Source organism: Ascidiella aspersa, chromosome 4 (assembly GCF_963924565.1).
Source record: "Ascidiella aspersa chromosome 4, kaAscAspe10.2, whole genome shotgun sequence".
NCBI classification, from domain to species: domain Eukaryota; kingdom Metazoa; phylum Chordata; class Ascidiacea; order Phlebobranchia; family Ascidiidae; genus Ascidiella; species Ascidiella aspersa.
The window spans coordinates 21,250,179-21,268,238 of NC_139450.1; the positions used below are offsets into that span (position 1 = coordinate 21,250,179).

General features: G+C 35.9%; 1 protein-coding gene across 1 annotated transcript in view; it reads left to right on the top strand.

The window, feature by feature from the left end:
- The first annotated feature begins 5,371 nt into the window (after window positions 1–5,371).
- LOC146148640 (mannan-binding lectin serine protease 1-like) overlaps window positions 5,372–18,060 on the top strand; it is a 75,605-nt gene continuing 62,916 nt past the window's right edge. The window contains exons 1-3 of the mRNA XM_083387099.1: window positions 5,372–5,445; window positions 10,372–10,621; window positions 10,942–11,122. Of these exons, the coding sequence (XP_083243225.1) occupies window positions 5,441–5,445; window positions 10,372–10,621; window positions 10,942–11,122 (436 nt within the window). The 5' untranslated portion in view covers window positions 5,372–5,440. The remainder of the gene's footprint in view (window positions 5,446–10,371; window positions 10,622–10,941; window positions 11,123–18,060) is intronic.

Consider the following 18,060-nt stretch of genomic DNA (forward strand, 5'->3'; position numbering starts at 1 on the left):
TAAGGCTTGCTTGACCACAGCGTTTCCTTTGCTTTTCTTTCATGAACTTCGCGAAATCGGCTCCAGTCAAACACAGTTGCTTGCCAACTTCAGCAATATTTTCCATCTCGTTTTCTTGCTTCACCACCATATAAAACTAGGTCAACAGCCAACACAGTTCAATGGAATAGATCACGGACGAGCCTTCAATTGTAACAAACTTTTAGGTCAGATATCCTAAAGTTGCTTTTCTGTGATGACAAACCTAAAACTGGTACAGCAAAAACTGCAGATATTTTCCATAGCCTAGTTTATGTAGAATCCTACGCCACGATTTGCCACAAATTCACGTCAAAACAACAGGTTGCTACAGATCAGCTGGTCGGCCATAACATATCAAAATAGGAATATCACGTCACAATGGTCAATGACAAATGGCAGAGTAACGCAATGTTTGGGATTGTAAAGTAGTTTTACAGGTATTACGCAATTTATGACAATTACTATGCGGTTATTGATAACTTCAGATAAACTTATGTATTATATGTATAATACTAGATAGTGATCGGAATGTACCTGATATTTATCTGACTGTTTCTTGTGTTTGATTCCTATATTTAACGCTATCAAAAATAAACATAGCGCCCTCTATCGGCATTTATGAGAAGGTACATGTGCTACATTTGACCCGGTCCTAAATGTATTTTGCATCAAAACCTCAACTTAAGACTTACCATTCCCCTGTTACAGTAGGATATAAAGTTTATTTTCACCCAGTTTCATTAATGTACTCAAAATGATATTTAAACGTGACACCGTGACCCCATAAAGAGTGGTCTTAAATGGGTTTTGCACCATTTCCCACACTTACGATCGGCCATTTATTGACCACTGATATGTGGCGCAACATATAGATAGGTTTGATCGATGTACTCGACATGATATTTAAACCGAAATTTAGCTTATTTATTTATACCGTCAGAGTATGACGTTATATTGCGTGTATTTGAGATCCTATTGTTGACTTAGTCTGCCACTACATGTTAAGTTTCTTGTGCGGCCCGCGGTCAAAAATAATTAATTGCCCACCCCTACTACAAAATGAAGAATATACGCGCGAGGCGCGTAAGTTAAAACATTTATGATTTACAGGTTCTATGTTTGTTCTCTTTATTGCCCCACTTATCGTCTTCAAGAGCTTCGTTTGTGCAGCAAATTAAATTATTTTTTATATGAAATATATTTTAATGTATAAAATTGTCATTTTTGTTTTGGATTTACACGTTTTGTTTTTATAAAACCTATATCTATTCTAAACATTTGTATTTTAGGAATTCATAGTTTTCTAAAGTTCGATATCTCTGTTTTATTTTTGCGCTGCCAAGGAAATCTATTAGCATGTTCTATTAAACTTCCCTTTTAACTTTTTTATTAGGCTACACTTCCAGTATGTGAAATGTAAAATCTTTATTCGTTTAGGTAGGTATTCTGACGTCACAAACAACAATAGTTTATTGACAAGTTGATTTTTTTGACATTTACCCAAAGTCTCTATAAAAATCACAAGTTGCGCAGCAACATAAAATTTGTCTCAAAATGTAGCAATTTTGAAACCTGAATTTATGGACGACATATCTCTAAAGGCTAATCGCACAGTGTCTTCTGTTTCTAGTCAACCTTTGCATTATATTTTTCTGTCTAACAAGACTTATATAGATATAGTTATTGGCATAAGTTTGCTTCAAAGACTAAACAGAGTGGAACTTGCACAGCACAACACTGCTGTGCAAAGAGTGTGTCCAAAGCAAGCATCAAGTAGCCTAATGGAACAAATAGACCTTATCACTAGAAAACAATTTATCAACTGAGGTCTGATTTATCAACTGAGGTCAATGTTAAGGCAATGTTCCCTACACCAAGCTGAAGTTTCTATTTTTGTGGGTTTACCTTGCCAGCTATGTTTGTTGTAAACAACGTCTATTGCAACTGACTTTAACCCACACCACTTCTGTAGTCATTTGGTTTCCCCTTTTCAGTATGTTCGTGTTGCATTTTGTTTTTGTTATTTGTGAAATAAATGGAATTTATAATAAAATAAAATAATAAAAAATTTTCTTTTTAAGCACTTTTTTCTTTCCAAGCACATAATTACAATTCTTAACAGTCTTCGGTAAGTGATTTTATATTGGCAAATTTCAATCTTCAACTAAAATAAACAAATTATTGTAAATAACTACAAAATCACAATAATTGCAAACATTTGTTATAATTTTACAAAAACACATAATTTTATTGAAAATGGCTCATTTTCAAGAATGTAAATCAACACCAAAAATCAAACTAAAATAAATGAAGTTTATTCTTCAAGTTTACAGTTAGCTTAGAAACAATGTTAAACAATTTTTTGGTTAAGTTATAATTTCCTTTAAAAAATCCATTTGATGTAGTGAAGATATCTTGCAAATCTTAAGGTTGGTTCACACTAGACGCGTTAACGTCTATCGTCGTCCAGTTCACACATAACGCGTTGCCAGCGTTAACGGCACATTTCCTCACTTCCAACCGAAAGCGTCAAAGTTGAAATATTTCAACTTTTTCGCAACCGAAAGCGTTTTTTAAAAACGCGTTACGTAAACGCTAGACGCGTCTAGTGTGAACCAGACTTAATAGCAGGGAGTCCGGTAACAGCAGGGTTTGAAATATTTTTCTTATTCTGTTAAAAACAGGGGTATTCAGATATTTTGTTATCGATTCATAGGAAAACTACAAAAATAATTGGCCATTTTAATTTTCCGACGATTGCATTAATTTCATGATCTAACTCAAAAGTTACTTTTTTAACCAGGTAAATAACCAAAAAAGTACCTATTGGTTATTTTACTAGCACACTGGAGTACGCATACACCAGTGCTTTTCAACCCGTGGGATGGTACGCACTTGTGCGGATGAAAAAAATTGTAATGCGGATGACTAACGTCGTGCGGATAAAAATGGTGCATGTTATTATTTTTTATTATGTGTAATACAGCAATCAAATAAGCTGGTGCGCCCACTTAAGCGTTACAGGTACAGTAAATATAGTCTCGTATAGTGGTTAATTGCAGCTTAAGCTATCTATTTTTTTATCGGTCGAGGCTTAGACCACGGTATTAATACACAAACCCTTTTATTGTTATTTCACAAATAAAACTAAAGGTTGCAAATTTACTGGGCCTGTTTGGTGCGGATGGAAATATTCCGAAATAAAAAAGTGCGGATGGAAATTTTAAAGGTTGAAAAGCACTGGCATACACTATTTTGTAATTATACATTGATTTACCTACTTAGTGATCCGGTAAACTGCCTCTTACCTAATTAAAATACCGAAACCTATAATTTGTTGACACTTTAATTTAGTTTTAATTGTTGAAACGTATATTAGTTTATTCAACAGGAGGGCTTCTGATTGACGTTTTAGTTCTGACTTCAAGCTCAAGTTGCGTATCGAACTCGCGTGGCAGCCACTTTCTGGTGATTAGAATTGTATTAGATGATGAATAGTTGCTACTTTTTCGTTCGAACGCACATTTTTAAACTTAAGAAAAAAATGACAAATAATAAAATGATGCTAAATTTAATACAGTACAAAAACGTCGCTTAAAATGTTAACTGTGAGCTATACATCTTATTGCAACAAACGTGTTGTTGCCTTGTTGCAAAAGATGTAATTTATTCTGCTGCCACTAAAAACGAAGTATATTTTTATCAACAAGGCCGAAAAACAAGTTATTGTGCCTAATAGTACAAAGCATACTAACACGTCATTAAATCCTTTTGAATTTGGCAATATTTTGATAAAATGTTGCAATAAAAAATGTTCGGCTGCTGTTTACTGTGTTGATAAACACGTAACATCATTCGGTGTTTACTGTGTTGATAAACACGTAACAGCTGCCTCCTCCATAAGCGTAATGCAATTTTTGCACACTTTCTATTGGCTGTAAAAATTGCTCACGCGTGCCGCTAGTGGCGCCGTCTAGGTTTTATAGAGATCACTGCCGGTGGCTGACGAGTCCCCTCGCGGATGCATTTCCCGAGTAAACAGGAAATGTTTATGTTGTTGTTTACTAGCGTTCGCAATAAGGACCAGACGACGTAGCGATGGCTTTGGAATTAGCCTGTTTTTTTCAATCGCTATGGTTGTTTATTTTATTAAATGCTTTGTTATTTAGGCCATTTAAATCTTTTTTTCGGTCGGTTGTCATTGAGAACTTATTCCAACAGGTTTAAGTCTTATTTCGTCGTAGACAGACATTACTGCGTTCGTTTTGTTCTTGTTTTTCCTAATACCACTTTGATTTTGTAGATAATATTGTTTCATTATAGGTCTTATTGTGTGTTCCCCTTCTATCTTTATAATCCTATTAAAGTATCCAGAAATTGTAAATATATATACCCACCCGTGAGATCGGTGATTCTTAACTTTTGTCAGCATGCGGCACACTAGAACAATAGAAAAAAAACATTTATTATTATAACACCATAATATTCGAGCTTGGTTTTCACCCTTAATTCACGGCAAGGTAGTTCGTTAACACTCGCAGTATAACGTAAAAAGTAACATCAAACCGTAGCCTAATATAACTTGTGAGCCTCTCAGGACACAAAGCGGTTTAGCGAAAACAGGTTAGTACCGCTTACCTCCCATTACTGGAATAAATTAATTTAACCTGTAAAATAAATATTACGTAGCACTGTATTTTGGGTAAAGTAAAAGAGTTAAGGTGCCTCACATACCAACAGAGCCTTGCACTGGCGCCCCTCTTCCGATTGGTAGCTTTAACATGTTTACGCGCTGTTTGCTTGTGACGTTCAGACGAAGTTGTACAACCTATTCCAAATGTTCTAGTGAAGCCGCGATGGTTAAATTGCCAGGCCTACTTGTTTATCACTTTCGGCCAGGGACGGATACAACATTATACTTAAGGAGGGGTAGCCGACCAACTGCTTTAGTTGGTCGTATTTAATTCAATAGCGAGCCCCACCCCCCTGCTTTCGTTTGATTTTCAGTATACATTGAAATCTTTCCGGCCATTCACGCCAGTCTTCACCAGTTGTATTGCGTTGATCCTTTCCAACAGGTGTACTAAAATATCTAACTTATAGCAGTTACCTTAGCGTTAATCAATTTTAGGTTTTTTTAAGTAACACATGATTAAATAATAATAGGTTTGTATAGCAAGAAGTAGCAACATACTGTAACTTATTTGCCGATTAGTGTTTAGCGTGTCACAAACTGTAACACATGACAAAATCGAAATAACTTGAACGTTGCCTAAAACTTCTGAGGAGGCAAAGGCAGAATTTGTTTTACTTTATCACTAGCACCAACATGTTTTCTTTCTTTAGGCGAAAAACTTTAAATACGACGTTTTGTTTGAAAGAATTGAGAGGACAGCGTTCTATACATCATTTATTTGAAATGAGGTTAGCTTTGTTTACACACATTTTTTATGTTTTGATTTTTTTTACTTAACTAATACCCCTGTCTCATGTGTTGCCAATTAAATGTTTTTTGCTACTAATATTGGAAACTCCATGAAGTTTCATAAAGTCTATACACGTTTAGGCGATATTACCCCATTTGGACGAAAGAGAAACAATGGGGGAGAAATCCTTGGAAAGGGCGATAGCGCATACTTTAAATCTAAATTTAAGAGACATCATTATTTGTGGCTCGCGGAAGATTTACGTGATTGCCGACCTTTCTCGTTTCGTATACCATTGAATAGACAATAGACAAAGATATAAAAAAGAGATTAGGTTAGCAAATGGTTTCAAACTATTGCTAACATTTTATTTTATTTTTTCGAGTGTAGCACTCATATAGCAAGGATATGATCAAGGGCAAATAGGGTCATTGGTGGGGCTCTATAATGTGGCCTTTGTCAAGAATTATTCTACTGCGTTGCCCAGCTTGACGTCACAATACACCTGACCAGTGTCCACTGACGTGTGACCAACACTTAAACCGAGCGTTATCGGCGTTTCGCGATGGATTTTACTATATACGGCTTTTATACTTGAATGGCTTGAATCACCGTGTTATGTTATCGTGTGTACTGGGATTTGTGGATATACTCAATGAGCAAATAGCAACTGAGTTTAATGACTCTATCCAGAGTTCAAAAAGTTAAGGACAGGTATTTTAGGCGACCTGTTCCTTGGAGGCAGGTGTAACCAGAAACGTGTAAGATACTTAGGTCGCCGTCAGCTCTCGCCCTACGGGCCAGCGCCTTACTTACCCGTAGCAACATACCCTAAACGCTATACCCACAAATCCTACACACCCTAAACGCTATACCAATTTAATCTTCGCAAATGCAAAAAAAATCGCACTTCGAGCAAATCTTTTTTAATGTGTTTTAAACTATATTTGGAGGAATTTAGTCCAAAGACGCCGTGCGCAGCATGGCATTCTAATAAATTACCCCAGAGGTTCTCAATTTGTGCGTTTTATTTTTCCAAGGGCGTTGCACAACAATTGTGTATCGACAATCAATGTCGGCCATTGAACTCATTATTGGGAAATTGCATCATTTGACTAGTTTTTTCAAAATAATGATTTTTTATTTGCATGGTTTATATTTATCGTGATAAATGCGAGGAAATCCTAGTGAGTTATTTGCAGCGAGGTCTAGGCTATTAACAGCGTGATGCCTCATAAGCGTAGACGTCAATAAGGATTATTTTGTGTCCCGAAAAAAAATATTTTTTTTGGCCACTTGTTGTTTTTGTCCGCATTATGTGGCCCGAAAAAAAACATTTATGTTGTTTTTTTTTTGTCAAAATGCACAACACTTTGGGATATTTTAATGATATATTTACAATACAAGAATATGACATAAAAATCTGAAAATTTCACAAATGTTAGAAAACCATTGAAAGCTGATTTTTGTGTTTGGAGGTGTCTAATAAAAAAAATTGTTAAATATTTTTCATTTATAAACACAAATTATAGGTTTGTTTCAACTCAAAATAATTAACCCATGGGAAAAAATAATAAAAAAATGTTCAAATTAAAGTGATTTTATTGATAGAATAAAAATTGCAAATAGAGAGGTCACTGCCTCCGAATTTCGCATTTAAATTTTCGGCGGTAAAAAATTGTTTTGTATGAGCAATAAGTTATTTTACTAAGAGAAGCCTACTTCTAAAAAGCATGTTGCACGCGCCCAGTTTAACTAAAACGAGCCACTTCGCACAATGAACGTTGCACGCGCGGGACATTACAGTGCAGCAGGATGTCAGCCGCTTCGTCGCTTCGGGAGCTAAATAAAGCAAGCGAAATGAACGAATTCTGTATTGAAGTTTTTCTGCCGCTAGATATGAGTGATAGTTGTCATCGTTTAAGTAAAACGATGACGTCACACTATTGGTTTTGTCCCCTAATTAGAGGCGAATAGGGGTGCAAACAAAATTGTTAAATTTTAATTATAAAGATAAAATATAGGTTTGCTTTTTAACTCAAAACCTATGGGGGCAAAAACATAGAAATTTGTGTGTTTTTATTGATGGAATAAAAATCCTCTTATAAATCCTTTGCAACATGCACAACAGGACATTAATAAAAATGATTGCAATGCACAACTGGACAGTAATAAATTTCATAAGCAACAGTTATCCTATGGTCACCACCCGCAGTTATTTAATATAATTTAACACTCATAAAACAATCAGTTAACATTCGTTATATCCTTAAGTTAAACCTTCAGACACTATTAACATTATAATGAACTTATTTGACAAATACCAGTGGCAACCTTTCTTGTAAAAGTGCTCCATGCCCAACGAATAACACGAAACTTCGGGCCACACCCGCTTTTGCCTGCTAAAGCACCGAAACGAAAAACAACATTGGGGGTATATGGACACTGACAAATAAGACCCGTTGAAAGTGAATAGAATAAATACAGAATTAACCTCCTGGTAAAATATAGCGAAACAGTGCTATACCCCTCTGGTATAATATAGTAGAATCGCGCTATAACCCCTGGCAAGATATACAAAACCGCACATCCTGTCTAGCTACATTTGCTTTTTGTAAATAATCCGAGTGTTTTTGTTTAAAAGTTTAACGCTCTGCCTACACAACACACTCCTGTGCAAGACCACATGTCACACCTATGATATCAGAAGTTCTTGCGCCATTTTGTACATGCAGTTACATTTTGTGAATTTTCTACACACAAATATGTTAATAAAAAATATTAAAATTCACATCGCTTGGTGCGTCGTAAAATCAGCGAAGGGCGTTGCGAGAAAAAAGATTTAAGAAAAGGTGATAACTCGGGCGATTATGGCTTGACTTATAAAAAATTCAAACTTTTGTCAAAATTTACACGGTAGGTCAAAATTTGTCAAAATTCTTAAGTTAAATCCATAAAAATCGTTTAAATAGTTTAAAAAGCTTAGTCAGAGTTTTTAAATTGTTGTTTAGTTTTTAAATTTTTTTTTAAATTGCATTTGGCAATATTTTAGCTGTGTTATGTTATTAAAGCAATATACAGTATGAGCTAACCGGCAGAATTAACCACACAGGTCTAGCTTATCGCATTAGCTTCAGCTCCAACTTCGTTTTGTTTCAGATAGTTTAAAGAAATATATTGAACAGCATATTCCTCTTTTTTTCGCTTGAGATTTTTATTATCCGATTTCCTATTTTGATAATATGGTCTTTGCTAATTTTCTGCATTTATTGTTACAATTTGTATTTCTATAACCAGCGTCCTGTTTATCTTTGGCCCTTGAATGGTTGTTTGTTTGTATTGATATGCCAAAAAATCAACTAAGCATTTTTAAGAGTGTTGCATAAACCCCCGAAAATAACTGCTTTTTACAGCAAAAACGATGGTTGACAACGCCAAGACACTAATAGGATACTTTTTACAACAATATGTTGTTTAAATCAATGTTTTTCAGATGAACCATTTTATATTTTACTTCCCCCCCCCCCCCCCCCAAACTAAATCCTTAATCCCCAGGATTTGAATAACCTGTCCAATGTTGGCATTAACTCTGCATAGAGTTTTGCTCTTTTTAGCAACCTTATTTGGCAAAAAACAACTACAGTAACTTAAAAATTGAGAGAAGTGTCATGAAAGAACCACAGCTGACCGCAGCAGACAACGCTATGGTTTTATTGCGACGTGGCCTCGGCGCTTTTTCGGTGGCATGTGCGGTTGCTCTCGCCTTTTCGGGAAAAAGCAAGATGTGTAGACAATAGACATGGTAGCGTCTTTCAGCGATATTCTTCATACCGGGTAAAACTAGGAAACCGGCCCACTGTAGAGGCTAACCTTATTACTTTTTCGTGCTTTCAAAAGGTCTGTTTTTCGCGTTATTTTGCAGGAGTTACTTTATTCGGCCAGCTGATGTTATTTTTACCTGAATTATGACGTCACACAATGGTATAATTTTGTGACGTCATATCTGAAAAAACTGTGACGTCATATCTGAAAAAAATTCATGGCCCTCCCCAAAGTGAAATCCTAGATCCGCGCCTGACTGAGATTACAACAATTTTTACCAGTTATTTTGTATAATTAACTTGTAATTAATTTACGTCGGCGGTAGAACGCTATTCGTCCTTTACCAGTTAGAACTAAACTGGTAAATACTCCACTTAAACTATAGGCAACGCAGGGTATTCCGTCTAGTCTTAACTAATAATAACCAAAAACAGCTCCTCTGGTAATTGTTAGTGTTAATCAAGGTTTCGGAAACCTACTTAAATCGCCTTCTTCAGGGTGAATGACACCGAACGCTCGGATGTTAGACCTAATTAACTGCTTTTTTTTATTTGTAACGAAATTGGTTTATGACAATAGATTGAGTTTAAACGAGTCGATAGAAACGTTGGGTGGTTGCAAACCCAGAACTACTTTGGTTAATTGGCGCTTTCACGAAAAATTTTACGTTGGAAAGCTGTCCGGTATCATAGATCAGGGTTTCCCAAACTTTTTTGTACCACGGACCACTATTTGTGAATCTGTGTTTTCGCGGACCGCAATACAATTAAAGTTAAGTTACTAAAGTTAACAACTAATTTAATGGCAGTATAATTACACAATTAAATTATTCTATAACCGCACTTCGTTTCTCATATCTGCCTCACAACAACCTTACTCACTAATCTTCGCGCAACAACTAAGAATAACTGCGGCCATTATTAAAATGGTACGTAGCCTATACTGTACAACGTATATGTGTGACTTTTTAATTTCTTGTCATATCGCCGCGGACCACCAATGGTCCGCGGACCACAGTTTGGGAAACCCTGTCCTAGATAATAGATATTGACCGACATTTTGCTGACTTGGTGCATTGTACATGCTAGATGTTTTTTTCTAGATTTCTTGCGACTATTGTACTAGTTTTGGTGGTTTCGGCAGTCCGTGTGAGTTCCGTAATCTATCTTAATGAACGCAACGGGTTTGTCGAGAGTCCGGGATATCCACATCCTTACAATAATAACGAAAATCAAACCTGGATTATAACCGTTGCCCCTGGATATCAAGTTATGTTGGAATTTACTGTATTTGACCTAGAAGATTCCTATGATGCTGAACTTGGTGGATACTGTGCATACGATTACGTTCAAGTAAGGTGATTGTGAATAAATCTATTTCCACTGTATATATTTATTATTTTAATTAGTAATAACAACTATTGGTATATAGGAACTTACAAATTATGTTGCAAAACGTTTTTAGGGTTTATGGAATGAACTGTTGGATATCATATTATTTAAACAAAATTTGCTGAACGAACTAAAATTTATATACCGAAAATTTATAAGAAAAAAATACATTTTTAATTTCGGAGAAAAATACAAATAAATTGTCTAACTTTAAATTATACAGTGAAAAACAATTTCACTGTATACTTATTCCAATAACATTAATTGTTGAATTGGATTAGATTGAAGGTGCTGGGAATATTCAGCGTTTATGTGGAAAGGGGAATATTTCGCCACATTTTATACCTCAAAACGGGCATAGATTCCTATCTGAAGGAAATACAATGTCAATCAAGTTCGTTTCGGATTATTCCAATGAAGATCCTAGACCCGTCGGGTTTTGGGCTCGCTATTATGCTAATGGTAAGTAGCTTTAGATAGATAGCTACTACTTTCCTACATACCAAATTTTTTTTACCAAAAATGCAACAAAGAAATTATATTTCACGACACTTTTTTAGGTTACACGTATTATAGTACGCCACGGTAAGCGACCTGTCGAAATATAAGTTTTGAATTCTCCTTTGCTTTAGAGCAGTGGTTTTCAACCTAGTTCGATCGGATCTCTGAGGTCCAACGTAGCAGTTTTAGGGCGTAGACGAGTATTTTCTGATTGCTGCTATGAAAGCGACCGTGTTTGTTTTCAAATGTGCGTCTCAGTTTCCCTGCTCGTAATATACGCAACATAGAAAACAATTCTGCTTTGTTATATTCTCGAATCAGTTTATCCCCGCCAAAATTAACATTAGCCAAAAATGTACTTTAAAGTAGTTTAGGGAGGGGCATGGCTGTTAAACAAAACAACCCAATCCAATATACTGTGGGCTCTTTACCATTTTTACATATAAGGTTGTACGTTACCATGTCCGTGAAAATTTGCTAGCCCCCTGTTATAACCGATGATTATAAGACATAAATATGGCAACTAAATTGTAACCAAATAGTAATGCTCCAGATACCTTGTGATCAGGGACGTGCAGTCAGGGGAGGCACTGCCTCACCTGTCAACATCTGGCAAAGCAAAAGATATATCAAGCAAAAGTTATATCAGTTATATCTCTACCGCAAATTTCACGTTTCTATACCTATAGCGCCCTTTATTTTTCTCCTTCTGTTGTGTTATTCATATCAAGCGTTTACGCAAAGCGAGGCAGCGCCAAGCCGTGCCTCTCTTCAGATCACAGAAGTGCTATGCACTGCATTATGCGTGCCTTTTTCTTTCGCTAATTCTCTCGGAAAATATGATGAACGAATTAGCTATGATTTGAGGCATGCCTCAATTGTGACGTCCACGCTATTAAACCTTTCTTTGTCCAGCTTAAATGCCGATAGTACGTGTACATTGACTTCTTGTAGTGTAAAGCTCTAAAGTTGAAGTCATAAATAATGGCAGACCTGTTGCAAATTTTAAACTTTTGCATCAGCCGACTGGACAAAAAAAAATAACGCGCAACTTTCAAAGAGATTGGTTAAAAAGGAGTAGATGTGTAGCTGTCAGCCAGGGGGGTCATGGCCCACCAAAAAATTATAAATATTTTACTCTTAATAACAATTTGTTTTGTAGCATTTAATAGCAGTAACCTACCACAACAGTCGATCACAGGCATGCCACGCCTTCAATTGTCATGCACTGTTACGTCATAAACAATGTAGTCATTAATACGTTTGCTATATTAATGTAGTTTTACTACTTTTTAGTCGTTTTGTTTTTGCTCTCTGAATGGTTTTTGAGTTTATTTATTTTTTATTAGTACTATGCCGTTTTTGTGGTTGTTGAAGAAAAACGTTGACTCGAAAAAATTTGTGCCTCACCATCTAGGAACCTCACCGCACGTCACTGCTTGTGATATATACCTCTGTTGATTTTAACACGATAAGAATAGTGGAGCAGATCGTCTAAACTTGCATCCTGTGTGCACAATAACTTCACTGCTTCTTCGCATTCTCTTCTCAGTGCTGAACTCCGGTTTTGAAATGTTTTTTCGTAGATATTTGTTAACAAACTGTTTTTTCTTTGATATTTGTTAACAAATTAAGTTAACGAACTTGTAGTTAACGTAGTCAATGACAATAATTTTGCCGTCTTTGTCTGCCCGACAGATAAAAATCTTTCAACAAGAGGTAAATTATTATTATTTAAGGCGTTTGTGGCTGTTAGGAGGTAGGTTGTTTTACCCTCTGGTTTCTTTCCACAATGACGCAGAAACGTTCCTCAGTTTTGTTTTAGCCAATCTAATGAAAACCGTTTCCGGATCTATAATATGTCTATCTTAGGTCTAGCGACTCAGGAATTTTTAATTTGTCAGGAGGTGGTTCCTGAGGTCCTTTATCTTTAAATACATTTTCCCTCTCAATGCGTCGTATGTGTGATTGAAATTTTATCCATTCTTTATCTCTTATTTCGTTATTCCATTAGGGCGTGGGTGCAAAGTTTAACCCTTTGAGTAGTAATACTTTGTCCTTTAGATCCAACTTCTGACTCTACTTGTTTACAAACATTTTGCTAGCATTTTTATGTTCCATCCTTGTCTGAATGTCGGCTTTGCGTGCTCGATACCGTTGTCGGCTTTGTCAACACCGCATTTGTCTCCAGGGTCAAAAAATCTTCTTATAGATCTTTGTTTTTGTAATAGACAGTGGAACTTGTTTTCAATCCTTGTTCGAAACAATACACTTTTCTGCTAAAAGCGGATGTTTGGTTTGTTTGACAATAATTGCCACGAAGGTTGGTCTACGTGAGCAGCGGGTAGCTTGGAAATTTGCTAACTTTTATACCTTGACTGAAGAAGTAAATTAAAGTCCACATTTTTTTGTTTTTGGAAGGCAAAACTACTTGCATTTTAACACATTTTCGTAAAAATGCAACTGTCGGTCCGGTAGCAATGCTCTAATGTGTGTATTCACTTTGTTTGCTGCCGTCATCCATGGTGATTCCAATCTGTTTAATTCTATAAAAGGGTGCAACTTTGTGGAATCCAAAACCATTGGCAGACGGTTGCTGTTTGTCGATCACTATGTTGCTGACGCATATATAAGCAGTAAAACTTAAAGTTTGAAGACTATGGCTTTGGCTGCAAGATGAACTTAATGTGAAGCAACCCCGCGCGAACATGGTAACCCGACATAAGAAAACATTACCACTTCTCGTATTACTGTTCTGCTTGAACATCTCCTACACCCGATTGGTGTAAAATATTGTCAAACGGGTATCGACGAGTGTTGTACCGAAAGTAAACACAGGCCTACGTTGCGGAGCTGAAAAAAATGAAGAAGCAACGTCATCTTGAATAAAGGTAAAATGGGAAAGAGAATCTATACCAGCCGCAGATGTGGCGGCACTCTACCAAACTTTAAACGAACCGTGTCAGGAAAGCAGCCTTACTATACAGCAATGCCATTTTTGTAAAGAAGCGAAAGCTTAGCTTTTGAACCTCACACTTCTAACACTGCACAACGTAATGACAAAATATGGACAAAGTTTTTACCAACAGAATGATGGAATAATTTGCGAAATATTACGACCACTTGCGAATACTATACGATGCATTATATGATTACGATAAAAAAAATTAATACGATAAAAAAACACAAGTTTCTAAAAGATTTATTGACGATATTATTGATTGTCTCAGGCGCGGCTCCAAAAAAGGCACGTTAAAACGACTTTTGAAAAAAGCATGGGCTTCGTCTTTCATGGCGATCGTTTTGTACTAAGGATTCATTCGGTGAACTCTAGTATCTTGATGTGCTGCACGTACTTTGTACGAAATCACCGTTCAATTTGAAACTTAGCCTACATATTTTCAGAAAGCAACAGCAAAATCAACAGTTCTTGCATGACTCCTCTCGCAATCTTATACCGTTTCTAAATATATATTCCATGAGTTGAAGCGACGCGACTTATAGTTGTCTTAATAAGACAATGGAAAATTAGAAAGGTAGCCTCCATGACTTCAGCACAAAATGCGCACGATCACATTTTTTTTGTGTTGTAACTCAGCATACTACCATGCCCACCTTTACCACAAATAATCTTGTGTTGATTTTGTATGCTGGTGGTTTGAATTTAGCAAATATTTTGCTTTATTATCGAATCAGCTATAAAATGAATTTCTTGTTCATTTACTTTCAAAATCATGTTCGCCGTCTTATAAGTAGGCTAATGCTTTTTACCGTGAACATTGATACACATTGTGATTCTTCATTACTGTACTGAAGAGGTGTAAACAAGTCATTTTAAAATGAAGTCAAGTCTTTTGTGAAATAACCTAAATTCAAGTTCAAGTCAAGTCTTTTTGAATAAATAACAAGTTAAGTTCCAGTCAAGTCATTTAGAGCAAGCCAATTCCAAGTCAAGTCCATGTCATAAAAACTAAACGTTAAACCAGGGGTTCCCAACCTTTTTTGCTGCTCGTACCCCTTTGTCAGGCCAGAGCATTGTTCGTACCCCCAAAAAATGCTAATGCAACTTTTCAGATATATATTGCTAAATTACATTTCTTTTATATCTCAATTAAAGGTTAAACCGGTATTTCGCACAAAAATCGCAAAAATAAATTGAACGTCAATTATTTTGTTGGCCATATCTCAGTGAGATATTTGTTGCTGCTTGATAAAATTCGCTCAAACGATGGTTCGATTTTACTGAAGAAAAATTAAGATAGCATATTTGAGAGGTTTTTCATGTCAATACTTCGTAAAAACTTTGTGCTTTGTTGTTGATTGCTGGCAGCAAGTAAATTCATACTCAGTTCTCAAATCTCAATCTCTGAAAGTAGCACAACGCAGTTAAGAAAACGCATTGTTATGAGCCAATGATGTTTCTTATTAAACAACAACAATTATTTGCAGATAATTATATGTTTTTTCAAAGCAAAGGTAATGTCATAATATCACCCTGCGTTAAAACTATTACCCCCTGCGTTAAACTATTAACTCTCCTGCGTTAAACTATTAAAATTGATAAAGTCGTTCGATTATAAGCAACAACCAATCTAAAAAAACAAGAAAAGCGCAAAATGTAGTAAGCAAATTATTTAATGTGCAAAAGAAAACAAATGCTTAATTTAAAAACAAGACTTAAGTCGAGTCAAGTCATTTTGCCCCAAAGACTTAGTCAAGTCAAATAATTTAAAATCACTTTAAATCAGTCACTTAAGTCAAACTGTACTGTAAACCAGAGGTGTTTTCTGTATTTCTTACATGGTTTTTTTGATCTTTAGACAGCATTAAAAAAGATAATTAAACTTTCCACCAGGGCTGCGGAGTCGTTTAAAAACAACCCGAGTCCGACTCCGGTCAAAAAACTACACCCGAGTCCGACTTCCGAGTCCCGAGTCCGACTCCGGCCAAAAGTAAGATTTTTTCAAGTCCCGATTCCAACTGTGACTCTACACCCTGTATTTTTTACCCATTTACGCAACTAAATTAAGCTGGATTTTCTGCAATCCAATCATATTGGTGTCATTATTGATCCACCCGCATTACATGCTTTAAAATATTTCACCATTTACTATTACACTTTTAGTAGCCTACTTAATTTTTCCGCCTTAACAGTTTGATACTGCGCATGCGCACGTCGGACTCGGGTTTTAAGCGGTCTTAGTCGAGTCCCGAGTCCGACTCCGGCAAAACAAACCGACTCCGTCGAGTCCCGAGTCCCGACTCCGACTCCACAGCCCTGCTTTCCACACACCAAACAATTTTTTTACGTCAATGTTCATGAGAATATAATCCTGCACAAAAGTAGCACTTCTTGTATCTTGGGTCTTCTATCTTGGTTGTTTTCTCTCTTTTGGATGTCTTTTCTGCTTGACTTGGGAAACCTTTATTGGTGGCTCCAACGTTACTCGGTTAACTATGGTTGATGCCTCAGCTTATGATAACTCCATAGCACATGCTATATCAAGCAGTTGTGATTGACATTCTTTTTCTCAAGTACCAGTAGTCGTATTCTTAACTTATTGTTTTTTGCACTTGCTGATGATCTGAATTTTGATTTTTTTTTAACGATCTGAAAACCACACTAGCAACAGACAGTTGTCGAAGACGTGAATAAAAATTGATTCATGTTTCATCATCTTCCTGTTGAATATCTCAATCTACGTGTTTCTTTGATATGTCAAATACTTCTGCTCCTGTATAATGTAGCAAACAAGCTTGTTTCTTTCTTTTTTTTGCTTAGTATTTACCGAAATACCATCACTGAAGATATATTTCAATTTTCCATTGTTACGTTATATAAGCATAACACCCATTTTCTTCTTTTGGAAAAAATCGTTGTGGCGTAAATAAACTTGAACAATAACTTTAGTTAGGGATGCTTATAGCGTAAAACTAAACATTCTTAAAAAAAAAAAATAAAAAAATAAAAATAAAAAAATAAACATGTTGACAAATTTTATGTTATTTGGTTCTGGTTTATTATACACCAACATTGCAAGACCCTGCAGATTTTTTAAAACTGGAAGGTGGGTCGCGACAACAAAAAGGTTGGGAACCACTACTTTGGGTCCGGCATGTCATTGTAAACAATCCGGTTCGCCACATCTATTGTAAACTGGGCACGAGACCTTTCCTCTTACTTTGGGCTATTTCAACTACATAAATGTGCAAATATTGTTCATGCAACCAGTGCAACCTGTACAACTCAAAATGATACAAGGACCCCAACAAGCAAAAAAAATCCGGACGCATATTTAAGTTATGAAATCCATTCTAACGGCATATAATGTACTCAAGCGGACTCCTACTCAAAATATGCAACTGAAATCGATCTAATCGCGCGAGCCGTGAAAAAAATGCTTTGATTTAAATTATCAAAACTTTCAATTTAAATAGATACATGACGCACAATCACAGTCAAACTGTGCTACATGACATAGTCATAGTATAGCCAGAGCCGGATTAAGGGTACTGTAGGCCTAAAGTTGTTTGAGGGTACTGTACTCCTAAGGCTGCTGCGGTTGGACCATCGTTATTTCAAAACCGGTTCATAAAGTTCCGGTTCGGATACAATATAAGTTGCGTTAAATCTAAAAATGTGGGTCAATAAATGTAGAAAATAATCGTTTTAAGTCAATTGTAAGTCATTTAATCTAAGTTACGTGACGTATAAAAAAACATAAAAGCAGTCAAAATGTCACAATGCCCACTTGGATCAGCAGTAACTTTTATCGCAAATTGTCCATTTTTTATTGGTTGTTACAAAACACTTCCTCTCCATAAACGTGGTCTTTTCGAAGATCAGCAGTTTGAATTTTAGGAATAGCCTACTGACATTCTGTAATACAAAAATGCCT